The sequence below is a fragment of the Alligator mississippiensis genome, chromosome 14 (genome assembly GCF_030867095.1).
Source record: "Alligator mississippiensis isolate rAllMis1 chromosome 14, rAllMis1, whole genome shotgun sequence".
NCBI classification, from domain to species: Eukaryota; Metazoa; Chordata; order Crocodylia; family Alligatoridae; genus Alligator; species Alligator mississippiensis.
Window position 1 is genome coordinate 35,517,109 of NC_081837.1, and position 15,814 is coordinate 35,532,922.

Genomic DNA, 15,814 nt, shown 5'->3' on the forward strand with positions numbered 1-15,814 from the left:
GCACCGTTTGCCCCAAAGCCTGGGCATCCCTGCAGGACACCGGCCCTGTGCTGAGCCAGCCCGGCAGTGTGAACTGAATTCCTAGTCCAGGCTGCCAAGAGCTAGATCCAGATTTCCCTGCAACTCTAAGATCCATCTCTTTCCTCTGCTGCAAAAGGTTTCAAGTGTGATTCTCAGCCCAAATAACCAGTGTCTGGAGTGGTGTGAATATACTCCAGGGACACTTCAGCCTTTTCATTTCCTTCTTTTGTTAACAGAAGGCTTTAGCCAGGGTGTTCACACACAGTTAATTTTCTGGAAGTGAAACTCCCGGATCAGTGTTTATGGAGAACATGTCAGGTCCTGTCTCTCGAGAGAGAGCTGACAAAACTGGGTCCAATGTTTATTTTACTATGCTGCAAGTTAAGCTCTCAGGGTTATCATTGAGGGGTTGTGTTATTAACCACTGACCCCTTAAGCTTCAGCTTCATCAACTCTCCATCCCCAAATGCCTCCGAGCAGGGGGTAAAGCCAGGCTAAGGGACAACTTCTGAGAACAAAAGGGGAAATTCAACTGCAGCTGTAGCTTTATTTTCTTGAAGCGCTTGGGCTTGATTTCAGAGGTGAACTTACACCATTTTGACCCCAAGACAACTCTACTGACATCCCACCCGTGAGAGCAAGGAGGAATTACCCCCGCTGGGACGGATCCTTACCTGATGTAAATTGGTCTCAGTGGAGGTGCAGGCATTGCAGCAGCTCTGGAGCTGGGCTGTTATCTAGCAGAGAAATTCTGCCCTGCTTTGGCCGAGTACAGGCTGTGGGTGCTTGAATTTTGCTCCTCTAGCTCTGCTGTTGCACTAGTTTCCATCACGGTGTCTGAGGACCTAGGACTGCCAACACCGGGACAATTGGTGGAGTCTGAGCCAGTGCTTCTCAACCTTTTGGACGTGAAGCACCCTTCACTTGACTCAAGGTGCCCCTCATCAGACTTGAGCCCCCCTTGTGAACTGAGTGACACCCAGTTTCAAAAACTAATTTATGTATTACCTTCTTACACAGGGCCTGGTTAAGGAGTGAGGGATCGTCCAGCTGGGACGAGCCTGAGCATGGCTTATCTGCTCATCTCCTCTCTCAGTTACTTAGCTCCTCATACCTCGTGGCACCCTTCAAAGGATCTTGTGACACCCCAGAGTACCTCAGCACCCTGGTTGAGAATCATTGGTCTAAGCCTACAAGTTCTGAACAGCTCCAAGGGGCCTATGCCAAAGCCAAGATATTGTATTTAGGCACCTTGCACAACAGATAAATATACAGAGAATATATATAACGTGTATGCCAAAAACACCTCCATGACTTCATTATTTTATTTTTTTATCCAAAAAAAAAACACAAACTGAAATTCACAAGTCATCTCCCGTTCTGCCTTGCACCCCTTGAAGAAACAGCCTCAAAAATACCTTTGGGACCCGGGCAGCATTATACAAAGGATCACAATGATTCACAGAGTTCATGAAAGCTCTCCCATTGAGATATTTCATCAGCTTAACGTGTACTGTGCGCTAATTTGTAAGGCATTTTCAATCACCTTATTAAAAAAAAATAGTTAAATGATCATAGTAAAATCTGTAGACTTCCAGTGGTTAAAAAAACACCCTCCCCTTCTTGGTGGTGTGTGGTTATTATGGTCCAGGCTTATAAACAGATGCACCCTGTGAATGCTTATTCCTCATTCTTGGAAGCTTTGTGGTTTCTTGCAGAGGTTGACAAAATAGTTTTGCAGTTTTTCTAGGGCTTTTCAATACAGAGAGTCTCTGAACACTTTGGAGCTATAAGAAGGACAGTCTTTGGTGGTAAGTGTGCCTAAATTTAGCACTGGAAATTTGAGCATGCATGCATTTGACTGCTAATGGGGTAGGCCCCAATCCTGAGAGCATTTATGCACACAAATAACTTTCCAAGCAATGGGTCGGATCCTCAGCTAAATCAACCAAAATAGCTTGCTGGCACTTTGAAGTAACTGGGAGCATTTATAGCAGTGGTCCTCAACGTTGTTAGACTCAAGGCGCTCCTCAGTAAATTCAGGGTGCCCCTTGAAAAATGCCAGCTTAGTTTTCACTCCATTTTTGATTACAGAAATAAATACTAAAGAAACTAACTTTTCTGGTGCAAAGAACTCAGAAAGACCACAACAGGTCAGGATGTTTTTAACATTAACATGTTTTCCTGCTTGGTGCAGGGGGGTGGACCCGATGATCTTCCGAGGTCCCTTCCGGCCTTACGATCACTGAACACCAGGTATTCCTATTTGAAATCCCTAGGTTTGTCTTGTGAAACATATTTGCACACCTAACAGTGCTAACATTTCACCCTTGAAAGGATCCCAGTGCAACCCAAGGTATTGCCAAACCCTGGTTGAGAATCACTGGCTTATAGGCGTAGCTATTCTTAGGCCTAATGTTTGCAGGACCTTCGTTATACCCCTGTAGAAAGATGGTTCTGGGTGTGTCTACAAGAGACGCTTAATACGCAGTAGGCTGATTAACTAAGCATTACGGCATCAGGCAAAAACCATGCTATTAGGCTATGCGCAGTAGTATTAGTCTACTGTGCATTAACCGTCACAAAAAAGCATGCAATTGCACTAATGCGAGTAGGACAGCCTACTGCACATTTTTGTACTTCCTTTTGCAAGTACTAAATTTAATGCGCAGTAGTTACTTCACATTAATGAACATGTAGACGCACCCACTGTGTCCAATTCACACGTGAAAAAGCTGAGGCTCAGTGGTAGTGACTTGCTCAAAGGCACAGAACTGGCAATTGGGGAGTGGTCATACAGTCCTGGTCCTCCACACACACTAGCAAAGATTAGAGGGTCAATACTAAAGAACAGGCAGGCTCTGTGGTGGGTTATACATGAAGCCACACAGTGGTTGTAATCCATCTCCCTCACAGTAGAGCAATTGTGCACGCACACCTCCTGACTTTGCACTTCTTTGCTTTAACTAGTAGACAAGGTTTCCTCTCCTAAAATGAGAATAGCCTCTAGAATATGTTATTTAGGCATAATCTTGTTCCCATTGAAATCCTAATGACCTTGAAGCAAGCAGGATGAGTAAACTGGAAGAAGGCAGGGCAGGGTGACACCTTAGAAACAGCTTCATAGCAAGTCAGAACTACTGCAGGGGATCTGAAAATGTTGTTAGGCAAAAATGGGATATTGTCAGATTTTAAAAACCCGCACGCGCATTTGCTAGAGTATTTTCTGAACAACGCCTGAGATTATCTAACGAAAAAATGAACTTGCAAAAACCTAAACTGACCTCTGCTGCTGTGTAGTTTAGTTGCATTTTGCTTACCTTGGACAATGGAGTCGGATCACTCAGCTCTGAATCCCCTGTGGTTAATGAACCGATTCTTCCCTCACTTGCTTCGGTGAAACCTCAGCTATCCACAATTTACAGCAGCGGAAGAGAGCCAGCATATGCACCCACTAAGCTTTCAGTCCTCTGCACGGGGCTGAATTACATGAAAGGAGAATAAGGCCGGTTACTTCCACTGCTCATTTAGTGTGAATTCAGCCCTTTGGGAATGTTGTATCTTGGTACTCAAACCCCAAGGGGAAGGTTTCTTCTGGACAGAGCCTCTGCTGGTATGAGTCAGTATAGCTTAATTGACCTGAGCAGAGTTTACATCAGCTGAGGACGTTAATCAATCATTTGGTCTCCTGAGGCAGGGGACTCGTCTTCTGTTATCCCCTGTGTAAATAACTGGAAGACCTGGAGTCCTTCACTATTTCTATTACAACTCATTTTGGTATTTTGTTTTTGTCACATGCCTTCATAGTCAGCTAAGCATAACCAGTATTATTATTGCTCTATACACAGTGAAATTAATTGGAAATATTCAGCTAAAAGAACCCCTCTGCCCTGAAACCACACAAAAATCTTCACATAAGCTGTGACTGATTTAGCAAGGTACAGAAGAGTTTGCTTAACTTGAAGCGTAAGAGTAGAGTTAAGCAGATGCTTAAGAGCCGTGCTGTCCTGAATTAGGGTCACAGTCACCAGCCATCTTGAAACTCAACAACAGAGCCTCAGCCATAACGTACCAAATGTGATCATTTTAAAAAACAGACAAATACACAAAATAACCCGTGGGAAAACGTTAGCAAGCAAAAGGCCAGCCCGCAGATTCATCTCAGTTTCAACGGCCTGCACAAGTTTCTGTGCATAAACTCTTGCTGCCAAACTTCCACATTTTAGTCTTTGAATAGAAAATGTTTGAAGCCTTTAACTGCAACCCAGTGAGAGAAAGGCAGTCTCTTCTTCCTGAGACAGCAGGACATCCCAGGTTCTTCACAGTGACTCAGAGCATCTCTCTGATGCTGCGTGTTTCCACATTGTAGACACGGTGCAATAGAGTTCTTAGGGCGATACCTCCACCACATCCTCCTTGAAATCCAGTCCCTCCTGTTCCTCGCTTTCCAGCTGTTCCAGCTTGCTGGATTTCTCATGTATTATCTCCCCAGGTGTTTTCAAAAATCTGGAATTAAAAAAAAAAAAGGAAGGTGCCTCAGAAAGAGTGAGGCCAGGTAGGGACCTATCCCAACGCCCAATGCAGTCTTTCCATTGATTTCAGTGGGTTTTGGAAGAAGCTGTACAAAGTTGAGCTCCTCCCAGAAGATACTCAACACTTTACACAACAGGTGGGCAAAATGCGGCCCGCGGGCCGGATGTCACCTGCCAGGCCATTCTGTCCAACCCGCGGGGCCCCTAAAATATTTAGAAAATTAATATTTATCTGCCCCCAGCTGCCTGTCACGTGGCCCTCGATGGCTTGCCAAAACTCAGTATGCAACCCTCCGCCCGAAATAATTGCTCACCCCTGCTTTACACCTTGCTTGTATCTGCATGGGGCACATTGCTTTTGTTGTTTCAAAGGGCTGGTAGCTCTTTGCAGGGCTGAGCCCGTGGGATTGGGCTCCACAGGGATCAAAACCTGAGCCACTTATCCAAACCTGGAGGCTTGTGCAATTTGTGCAAAACACACCCTCAATTGAACCCAGCCCAGGTTTGTCTTTGCAGGAAAATAGATAAATAAAACAACTGCCATCATGTTGGCTTTGCAAAACCCAACCCCATTCGACTACTGACTTCTGCTTTCAAATACATGCATTGGACTTCACTGGGATTCAGATGTGTATAAGACCTGAAGTCAGGCCTGCGAACCGGGTTCTGATCTCAGTAGAGATCAGTATAAGCCTCTGTTTTTGTACCCTCAGTTCAATGGCAGCAACAGCCAGTCTGTGTCCCCTCTAAGTCCTCGTTTGCCCACCCCTACTTACACTACTGGATCTCAGTTGCAACAGTATAAATCCAGCCCAATTCCATCTACTCCAGCAGAGCTAATTCAGATACAAGACAGTATAACCAAGACCATCATTTTATTCTGCACATCTGAGGAGGCTTCAGAAGCAATGAGATGAAGCTCAAGACAAGGTGCAGAATGTCTGGAAGCTAATACTAACTTTCCTCTGTCCTGGCCAAATCTCCCTTGTGAGGTCATTTGTGCCACCTGAGTTCTCTCACCTAAATAACAGCTTTTGGCCTGGTTCCTTTTTGATGATGTTGAGTTTGTAATAATGCCTTAAGGCTCTTGACATTTTTTCGTATGTCATGTTCATGCGGTTCTGCGAAGATAAAAGACAAAGGCCTTCTTAAAGCATGCTTAGTCAAGTTGGTCTTGAGCTATGACGTGAACCTTTAAACAGTATCATGCAGAGATACTGGGTGTCCTGAACAGGAGAGTGCCAATGAAACCAGCCAGTCAGAAGCCAGGCTTACCAGTTAAACCAAAGAGAAGGATGATGTACAACATAACATAACCCAACTTGCATCAAAAATGTGGAGGCACATGCAGTTAACAAGTCCTTGTGAATGCTCAGACCTTGAGAAACAATTTTTGTGGGACAGTTTTTAAGGAAAGCTTTACAGTCTACCAAGACATGGGTAGACTTAGCACTGTTCATCATCATCATCATTCTAGTACCTGGGAGCCCTAGCCACAGACCAAGCCTGGGACTGTGGACACAGGAGAAAAAGACAATCCCTGGCCTAGAGAAGTTAAAGTGCAGTAGTTTCTATTTGGTACTGCTGCAATGTCTGCACTGGCCCCATTATTTTGGGGGCTCTCTTTAATATAGGCATACTTTCCGATTCCTCTCAGCCTTCCTTTTAGTAAGGAAGAATTTACGGACTAATTTCACCAGGGGCTGAATCCCTTCAACACCCATTTATTTCAGTTCAAAGCTGGTCACAGAATGCACCATAAAGAGAGCATTGAGTTAAGAATGTGGGCTCCCGCGAGTTAAGGGATGACGGAGCCATATTGACACAAACATACCTTATGGTTCCCCCAGAGCTTGGCAAGTCCATTAGGATCGACAACCCGAAAGACCTTGGCTTCCTTATCTTCCCATTTGATGTATGGTTCGTACCGGCTGTCAGACAGCAGCTGATAGACATAGTCCCAGAGTAACCTGCAGTCTGCACAGGAACGCAGAAGAAGGCGTTCAGCTTTCATCAGAAAGTGTCCCCACAAACCAGAGCCAAGCAGCAGGCAGTGTGTATTAATAACAATAATACCGACCTCTTATCATTAAATCAGTAGATCTCAGTGTGCTTTAGAAAGGGTGTCAGTATCTATATCCCTAACTTGCAATGGGGAAACTAAGGCCCGGAGGCACCCACACTGAACTTTTGAAGCCTGAAACATGTATGCTTGGCCAGAGGGAGTGTATAACCCACGGCTGCTCAACAGAGTGCTCTGTCCTGATCTGGGAAGAAGCTGATGAGCTTGCCAACATGGCCAGCAGAACCAGATTTTAGCTCACATAGTAGAGGCTGATGCTTTCAAAATCAGAGGTCCAGGGGTCAACTGTGACCCCCAGAAGTTCAGACAGCTGCCACTTCCCTCTGCAGAGCAATGCAGCATATCACAGACACATGCACTGTGCTCTCTCCCAGAGATCTTACTTTGGGTCTTCCTTGTTGCTTTCCTTGGTGTAAAATAAAAGTTCTTTTCTATTGAAAATGCTGTGCTTTGGGGGCAAAGAGTCCTAAGAGGACCCATCTCTGTGTTGGGGAAATATGGTGGAGTCTTCAAGAAAGTCCCCCATGGCTGCCCTCCATGCACGGCAGACTTTGAAAGGTGGATGTAGAACCAGACTCACCAAGGTTTTCAGTGAACAGATGTCAAGTTTCCACTGACATCTCTAGCCGGTACCCCCATGTTTACCTCCACCCCCACAGGAGGTTTATTTCTCAGGCAGAGCTGCTTTCCACACCACAGGACTTCATGCTCACCTGCAATTTTACCATCAACTGGGGCTGGTGGGGGAGCAGGAAAACAACAGATGACCTCTGGCCTACAGCTGACTTCTGAGCCATGATGAGAGAGATTAAGTGGCTCCTCTCTGAAGAAGACCTTTCTGGGAGACCTGGGCTGTTCTCTGTGGCTTGGACATGTCGTTAGCAATGAAGAGACCCTTCCTGGGGAGACTTCTAACCTGCAGTTCATACCTGCAAGGAAGCCCAAGGCAACGTTATTTCCAAAAAAGGCCCTCTACATTTTTTAGCCATGTTTAAGCAACAGACAGAGAACAGACAAACCAGGATGGGTTTATTGGGTAAAACCTATATCCCAAGGGCGGGCAATTATTTCAGGCAGAGGGCCACTTACTGAGTTTTATCAAGCCATCAAGGGCCGCATGATAGGCAGCCAGAGGCAGATAAATATTAATTTTCTAAATTTTTTAGGGGCCCCGCAGGCCAGATAGAATGGCCTGGCAAGCTGCATCTGGCCCCTGGGCCACATTTTGCCCACCCCTGCTATATCCAGTGTCGGAAGATGATGAATGCACTTGATCCTCTTGTTACTGATGCCAGCATAACCGCACTGATTCTAGCGGGAGTGAGTAGAGGATCAAGACCGCTGGGTTTTCCCAGGGAAGGGAAACTCTTTGGGATGGAACAGCAGAGGGAACTGTAGGAGCAATAAGGGACATTAAGGAGCTACTAACTGGGAGAGGACACATGGATGGGTGAGAGAGGGAAAGGAGTGTCAGATCAGCAGTGCAGACCAGGGAGAGAAGAGAGCCTGAGGCTGTCCCCAAGTATCTAAGTCTGGTGCCCAGAACATGAGGCATGACCACCTTAAACATAAATATGCCAGTGAGACGTGTCCTGGGTTGGTTTCCAAACCTCACCCACCCATTCAATGCTTATAAATGGGCAACATACCTCCCACCGTGCTGTGCATCTCCATGTGTTTTGCATCCCGAAAGGGTGAATTAAACAATGGGCTGCACACAAGGGCTTGCCGCTGGATTTTGATGTACTGGAGTAACTCGTATAAAACGTCACCTGTGTGGGGAGAAAGAAAATGAGCACCCCTGGACTGAGGTCTGGCCATGTTCTCGGTCACCACAGCCCAAGGAAAGAGGAGACCCACTCAATGGACTACCCAAGGGAAGCTGACAACAGGCCTTCAGCCTTGTGTTATCCAAAACCATGGGGGAACTGCTGCCCAACCCTAGTTTAGAAGCAGGACTTTTGTGAAAGAGCCCCAATCGAAGAGGATAACCTGGTAGCTGACCCCTTACTACATGCAGATTCAGGGACCAAGCAAAATGTTGCTCAACTTTGGTGCTAGCTATGAGGTGCTATTGTAATGTGAACAATAAGGAAGGAGCTACAACTTTCAAATGAAGGAGGTTTTTCCACTTGCTGCAACATAATCCCAGCTTATCTCCCCCATTGATCTATTTATTTCATGCCCAGCACCTTGCATCCCAACGAACTTCAAACCCCTAACAAATCCAAGCACAAATCACACCAGTGAAATTGCAACCACCTCTGGGGTGGAACACAATGGTTGTTTCTAAAAGTGTGTCCACTTTCCAATATTCCTTTAGCCCTGGAAATGAAGAGGCTTGTTGAACCTGATTGAAACTACAGGGAAATATGGTTATGTGTGTAATAGAGCATGGGCTGCGATCCAGAACAGGAGTGGACACTCATACAGATGCATATTGGATGGGAAGCCCTCTTGCATTGGGGCATGAGCTAAACCAAAAAACCAACCTTGTGGAAGAAAATCCAGGACACGGCCCTAGACACTTCCTAGACCTCCAGAACCAGAAGTTATCTGCACCACTTATAGTTGCACTTCACACAGCTGTTTTAGTGTGGCATTGCATCCAAGAAAATCAGCTGTGCTGGGAGGCAGAGCTAATAAATGCAGGCACAGCTCTGGTTTGGAGATGGTACTATAGGCTGGAGCTGATCTGGGACCAATTCTTCAAACTGAAGACAAAGCTGCCTTTTCAAAGGAATGCTGAGACACAAGGCCACAAGACCTGGGACAGCTGGTCATTTAAGTTGACCGGGGTTAGGATAGACCTCCGTCTGCAGGCAGGTTATCCCATAACTCCCCACTGCAGGAATCTGACGCCTTCCCCCAGAAGCGGTAGTGCTGGATGCTGCCCTAGGCAGGAGACTGACTGAACGCACTGTGTGCCTGATCTAGTTTGGTGATTTCTACAATCCTGCCTGGCTTGAATGGATGCTGAGTTGAGAAGGGAGCCATGGGAATGCTCCCAGCACCATCACCCCTTCTCCCTGTGGCAGGACCTTGATGCTTTCTGATACTATTATCCGTCTTCCTCTAGAATCAGGATGCTCCAAATGAGACTGAATAATGCTAGATTGCATGGGCCCAGAGGTTATCACTGCTCCAAAGAGTCTACATTGGCTCCATGCATAAGGGAGGTGATAATTATTCTGCCCTCACCTGTCTTGCTCTTTTAGTCCGTGTCTACTTTGCAGACTTCCACCGATAGAGCTCTTGGAAAGATGCACAGTCATGCTGGCAGAAACCATTAGCGTGGATGCAGTCATATAATATCAGCCAAACAGTGCTCTTACTAGGACAGGTGGGAGGGGAAGTGATTGACCTGGGTCATTCAGCAAATCCCTGACAGAGCCCCTTGAATCACAGCCCACTGGACACATGGCACAGCACAGGGGAGCCAGCCTATTAAATCTCTCTTTCATTTCCTCTAACCTGAGCTAGGAGCCCTGTATCTGAAATCATCCTTGGTGAGAATGCAGAGGGCTTTTCCATTCATTTCAAACTTGCTTTCATCTGTTGGCCGGAGGGAATATTCTTTCTCGGCCCATCTTAACCAATGGATCACATCATCTTTGCTCCAGAGCGAGGGCTGGATTCCTGAAACCAGCAGAGAACAGTCTTTGAAATAAAGGGGGACAAGAGGAGACACCAGCCTTCTCCATCAGCACATTTCCCTTCTAAAAGAGCAGACTGATCATTAAAGAGAGTCAAAGGGCAATGAGACAATAAACAGAAGAAATACTGGTCTGTGGTATCATCCGGTGGCTTGTTCTCATACCTCTGGCTGGGATTGCCCATGCAGTCTAAGGAAATGAGGTGCCCGGTCTCAATGGGAGCAGCATGCCTAATTCTTTTACACCTGTTTGAAAATCCCAGCCATCAGTCATAATCAGCACTAACTAATCCCAAAGCCTCCGACAGCCATCACTGAATCTTCACGCTCCTGTGAGGCAAGCAAGGGGGATCAGCCACGTGTAAAGGTGGGGACATGAAATGATTTGTCCAAGGCTACAGACAAATCAAAGACGGATCTGGGAAAACAGCAGAGGACCCCTAACTAGACCCCAATTCTCATCACCAGACTACACTCCTTCCCACAGCTAAAAATAAACCCAGTGACTCCTGACTCATTGTTTCCCAGTACAACCACTAGACCACAATCTTCCCCAGAAACAGAATTAGAGTCCAGGAGTCCTGAATCACAAACTGCGACAGGCACTGGCACATGCACTTGTCTATAATATATTCTCAGCAATGCATGGGTTAAAAAAAAAAATCTAAAGCATCTGTCAGTAGCATTAACTCCATATTAAATGACATTATTTTTCTTGTAAAACATGAAATAATCCACAAATTGAACCAGCTGTCAAGTGTATCATCCTTTTTCTGGCTAATTAATATACTATCACAAGCTAAGGCTTAAAAGTCTCTATAGAAACTCCAAGGGTTGTGTTTTTTTAACCCATGGATATTTGTGTTAACATGTGCAGCAGTGCCACCACCTTCTTTTGCATCATCATAGAGCTACATCTGTGCTCCCATCTGGGCCCAGCAGACACAGGATGAGAGCTCGGGTTCATAAATTCAGTTCTAAAAGCCCTGATTCAAGCCCCAATCTTGGCTAAAGTGGTAGCCATCAAATCTACTGACTAAAAAGAAGAGAAGCGCTTTGCTCTAGGAGCAAACTGCTAGTTAGTGCCAGGAGCAGTCCTGTCTCCTAATCAGCTGGAGCAGACTGCTTCTCCTCTATGCAGTTAGAAATTTCCTGGGACGTGACTTCAAAACCAAGATACCAAAAAGCCTTCGAGCAAAGAAATGCTTCAATTGAAAGAGCTCCTAAAACAAACTCAGAAACCCCTGCGCATTAACCTTAGATGTTAAACTGATGCCTTCCGTAGCCTTGAGAAAGTTGCTTTTCTAATCAGTAAAATGAAGATATGGTATCGATCAGTACTGACCTGTTTCTAAGCTGTGCTGAGAAAATTAATCAGCCCATTAATGTTTGTGCAACGCATGCAAGGATAACGTGGATCATTCCCCTTGCTGTGGACTAGTCAGCTAAAGGGGAACAGCCTAATACTACTATCTGTTGCTGGAATTACTCCTTTAGTGCAAGTGGTAGAGGTCTACAGTACAGCACTGAACAACGCACACCAAGATGTGGTTGGCTGTTAGAATCGTACAAAAGTAAAGCTGGAAGCAACCTCAGGAGGTCACATCTACTCCAGTGTCCTGCTCCAGGTAGGATCATTCCTGTCTAAACCATCCTAAGCAAGCGTTAGTCCAACATGTTCTCAGAATCGCACAAACAACCCTCGTGCACACCTTCCAGGCATAACGTCCTAAACATCAACACACTTCAGCTTGCCCAAGGTAAAGCCATGGGACGAGGGCACTGTCAGTGTCCTGCCAGGGCAAGGACAAGAAGTGGTTTGTTAAAAATATACCCAAGAAATCCAAGGAAGAAGCGTATGCACAATGCTTTGAAGAGGTATAAAGTACCACCTAAGTACAAGAAAATGTGCAAGGCTGTCAGCATTGCACCATCTACTCACTGAGCCTGCCTGGCAACTTGAAGATTTCTCCCTCCGTGATGGGCTGCAGCGAGGTCACACATCTGGGCTGTGACTGCAGTGGCATGTTAACTGCTGGTACCGGGCCTGAAGAAGAATCAACCATCACTTCACCCTGGGGAAAGAGATCAAAATAGCAAATAAGAACCAGTCCTGCAGAGTAGGTTTACGAAGCAAAATGACAATGTGATTGTATCACAGGTAGGCACAGCAGCGCTAGCATTGATCTTCCCAGTCTGAATAACAGCAGTAGTAAATATGAAGCAACCTGGGTTAGCAACCAGACCACCAGCTTACTATGGATCCTGGATATGTACACCCATGGATGCCTACCCAGGCTACAATCACACCTTTGCTTTGCTACCGAGACATCTCCACATGTGCAGCCAATGGCTGCCTGTCAAGAGCATGGATTTAGAGCAAAGCACAGATAGTAGCATTATCCATTTACAAGAAGTTCCAGTCTGATTGGTAGTTTGAAGGCAGCGCTGAGGGAAAGCCCATTGCAGGAAGTTGTGTTGATGACTCAGGTCAGGGTATTCATCCTTCTGCGTCAAAACTGCAACCAGTTCCCCAACACGATGGTATAAAGAGCTTTGTGTTCCTGGAAGTACCACTTTGACGCTAAGGCATAAAGCTGAAGTGCTAACCACAGGTGATGGTTAAGATTCCCTTTCATTTCCCCCAGGGCAGTGTGGTATGGCATTTTATCGGGTGTACCAAACAGAAGTCATTCTTGGATAATATTACATTACCTACTTCCTTTCACCCTACACTTTCCAACAGGATTGGGGGGGGTGCTTCAGCTCCTCTCCTAAACACAGCCACCATGCTTGCACCCCAGACACGGAAGAACTGATCTTTGTTTGTGGAGCATTTCCAGGGAACATGGCTGTACCTACTCCTACATCTAGGAGACATCATGACATGGGCAGGGCATGAGTCTAATCCTCCAGAGATGCAAGTTCAAGAGATGTTAGTGCAGTTCCCATGCCAGCTGCAAGCTTCCTCTGTGATCAGTTTGCTCACCCTTGTCCCTCAGTTCTCTAGCCACAAAAATTAAGGAAAGCACTTTCCTACCTCAGAGTGCTGGGAAGATAAATTCTGCTAATGGTTGAGATGCTTCGATACTATAATGATGAGCGCTTCTATTACTATTTGTGTAAAGTTGCCTCCTTAGTGATTGCAGCATAAATGGAAGTTCCTGCCCTACACACTTAACCTGTCATCAAAATCTCTGATCACACCACTCTCTATCTCAGACCTATCCCCGCTGCACTCATGTGAAGCAACAACTACTCCCATTTCCAACGAAGAACTCACACAAGCAGGTAAGTCTGCACAGCAGAACGAAGGCGTAGCATGTACCAACATATACCGGAGCTAGCTTTTTTTTCTAGCTAGTACAGGTAACAACAGCAGTGAACATGAAACAGTGCACTTTGTTGTGCCTGTACTTGCTCTCGTGGGACAAGCCCGCTGGGGACCCCAGGAGCATCGTGTTGTTGATAGACTCTGCTGAAACTCGTGCTGCTGCATCCTCCCCAGGGTTGTGGAAAACCACATACATTTCTTCAGGACAATATCTATGAAATGCAGAACTCTTGGTTCAGAGATGATGTGATTTCTTAGTTGGTCTAATAAATCGTAACAACAAAAAAAGGGATAGATAGATAGATAGATAGATAGATAGATAGATAGATAGATAGATAGATAGATAGATAGATAGATAGATAGATATTGTGATTTCTTAGTCGATCTAATAAAAGGTATCATCTCTGAACCAAGAGTTCTGGAGTTTTGCATTTCTTTTTGCAAAAAGAAATGCAACCAACACGGCTAACCAAATACACCCCTGAAACACAGACGATATATATTGCACCTATGGAGCCCATGCCTGAGATCAAAGCCTGGCTTCAGCTAAAGTAAATGGAGTATCATGCAAGAGCCACCAGCAATGTGAATGTTGTATGTGCTCTGCCCATCTCTCCTGGGCTCAGCATTTTGAATAGTGTTCATTAGAAGAGAGCAATGGTTTACATTTTCACTAGGATACACATAAAAGTTGGCTTTGTAGCATGGCTGTGACTTGCGAAGTGGGAAGACTAATAGTCTACATAGGTGCATAGGTCTTTAGCTCCTTGCCTTAATCTGGTCAAGCTAAAAAGGAAGCCTTCCAAAAATGATTGAATTGTTCATTGGCTCATTCCAAAATTCATCTCTGAAGTTTTTTTTCCAGCAGAAGTTCTACTGCGGTTGGCTTTATCGGTAGGGACATCATCACTGATTCATGCCAGCTTTTTCTTTAGAAAAAGAAGCAACAATTGCTGTGAAAAAACATATGAACTTTTTTAGGAGACAGTCCAGGGTTGAACTCTTAACTCCCTCTTTATAGTATGTTTCAGATTCACTCTGAGCAACAAACTACAGGAAAAATAAAAGTGAAAGGAGTTAGCAGTATATATCTTATACCATTTCTTTTCAGAAAAAGCGCTTCATGGTTTATTTTTCTCCCCCTGGATCAGCTGCAAGGTCTACCTGTGGAGGGTGGGGGGAGCAGATACTTTGCCTGATGGCAGAGTTTGTTGCAAGGGAAGAAAAAACAATTCTCCCTTTCCAGATGTCTTCTTCCCTCCTTCCCCGCCCGCCCGCCCGCCCGCCCGCCTCTCTTTGGGTATCGTTTTATTTCCTTATTTCTCATGGCTCCGCGTGGATGGCCTTTCCCGACCCGGCTCTGGGGGCTCCGGCTGAGCGCAGGGAGCTCTGCTTTTCAGGGATGATCTCTGGGAGACTTTCAGCCTGGGAAGAGGATTTCGCCTCGCCCTGGCCATGCCTGGCACGGACCCGAGCGTGCGCCCGGCGGGGCGGAGCGGAGCGGAGCGGAGCGGAGGGCTGGGGGCCCGGGGGAGGCTGCGGGCGGGCGGGCGAGGGGCGCTGGGCGGCGGCGGGGCTCGGCGCGGCTCTTACCTGCATGGCAGGTGGCGGTCCTGCCCGCGGGCGCGGCTCGCTGCGCCGCCTGCTCCCGCCCCCTGCTCCGGGCGCCGTGCGGGGCGGTCCGGCCCTTCCGGGAAACGAAAACGAAACGAGGCGGATCCGCCACTGCAGCCTCCGCCGGCCGCAGAGCCCTCGCCCGGCCCCGCGCCGCCCCGCGCCCCGCACCGCCCCGCACCGCACCGCCGCCGGGGAGCGCGCCAGCCCGTGGGGCCGGGGCAGCCGGCACAGCGCGCCGCGCCGCGCCTCGCCTCGCCTCGTCCGGGGTCGGGGTCGGGGTCGGGGTCGGGGTCGGCCCGCCCGGCAGCAACGAAGAGAAATCCCCCGTTTTCAGATTAAAAGAAGTAACCCCACATCCACTTTTTTCCATGATTAAAATGAAACACCACTAATATTTGTGTGTGTGTCTATATGTACATAAATGTGTGCATATATATATGTATATAAGTGTGCATATATGTGTGTGTGTACATATATATGTATATAAGTATGTACGTGTGTGTGTGTATATACATATGTATATAAAGGGGTGTGTATATATATAGTGTGTGTGTATGTATATGTACATAAGT

General features: G+C 46.5%; 1 protein-coding gene across 3 annotated transcripts; it reads right to left on the reverse strand.

The window, feature by feature from the left end:
* Nucleotides 1-1,330: 1,330 nt before the first annotated feature.
* ETV7 (ETS variant transcription factor 7) lies at nucleotides 1,331-15,376 on the reverse strand. 3 transcript variants are annotated; one of them, XM_059717093.1, is made up of 8 exons: nucleotides 15,219-15,368; nucleotides 12,234-12,366; nucleotides 10,111-10,275; nucleotides 8,286-8,408; nucleotides 7,350-7,565; nucleotides 6,388-6,530; nucleotides 5,574-5,674; nucleotides 1,331-4,527 (listed from the first exon to the last, which is right to left on the reverse strand). In XM_059717093.1, exons 1-8 carry the CDS (start codon nucleotides 15,222-15,224, stop codon nucleotides 4,410-4,412), a joined length of 1,005 nt encoding a protein of 334 aa, XP_059573076.1. In that variant the 5' UTR covers nucleotides 15,225-15,368; the 3' UTR covers nucleotides 1,331-4,409. The 3 variants fall into 3 exon arrangements, with proteins under 3 accessions (XP_059573076.1, XP_059573077.1, XP_059573078.1); XM_059717094.1 differs by lacking the exon at nucleotides 10,111-10,275 and having other exon boundaries at nucleotides 15,219-15,376; XM_059717095.1 differs by lacking the exon at nucleotides 7,350-7,565 and having other exon boundaries at nucleotides 15,219-15,370.
* Nucleotides 15,377-15,814: the final 438 nt, after the last annotated feature.

What these genes read in the sequence shown, in the direction of transcription:
- ETV7 (XM_059717093.1), bottom strand. An exon ending in AGTTGATGGTAAAATTGCAG is followed by an intron (nt 6,531 to 7,349) that starts GTGAGCATGAAG and finishes GTTCCTGTGCAG; the next exon opens with ACTGCAGGTTACTCTGGGAC. An exon ending in GGCCAAAAGCTGTTATTTAG is followed by an intron (nt 4,528 to 5,573) that starts GTGAGAGAACTC and finishes TTTTAATTCCAG; the next exon opens with ATTTTTGAAAACACCTGGGG.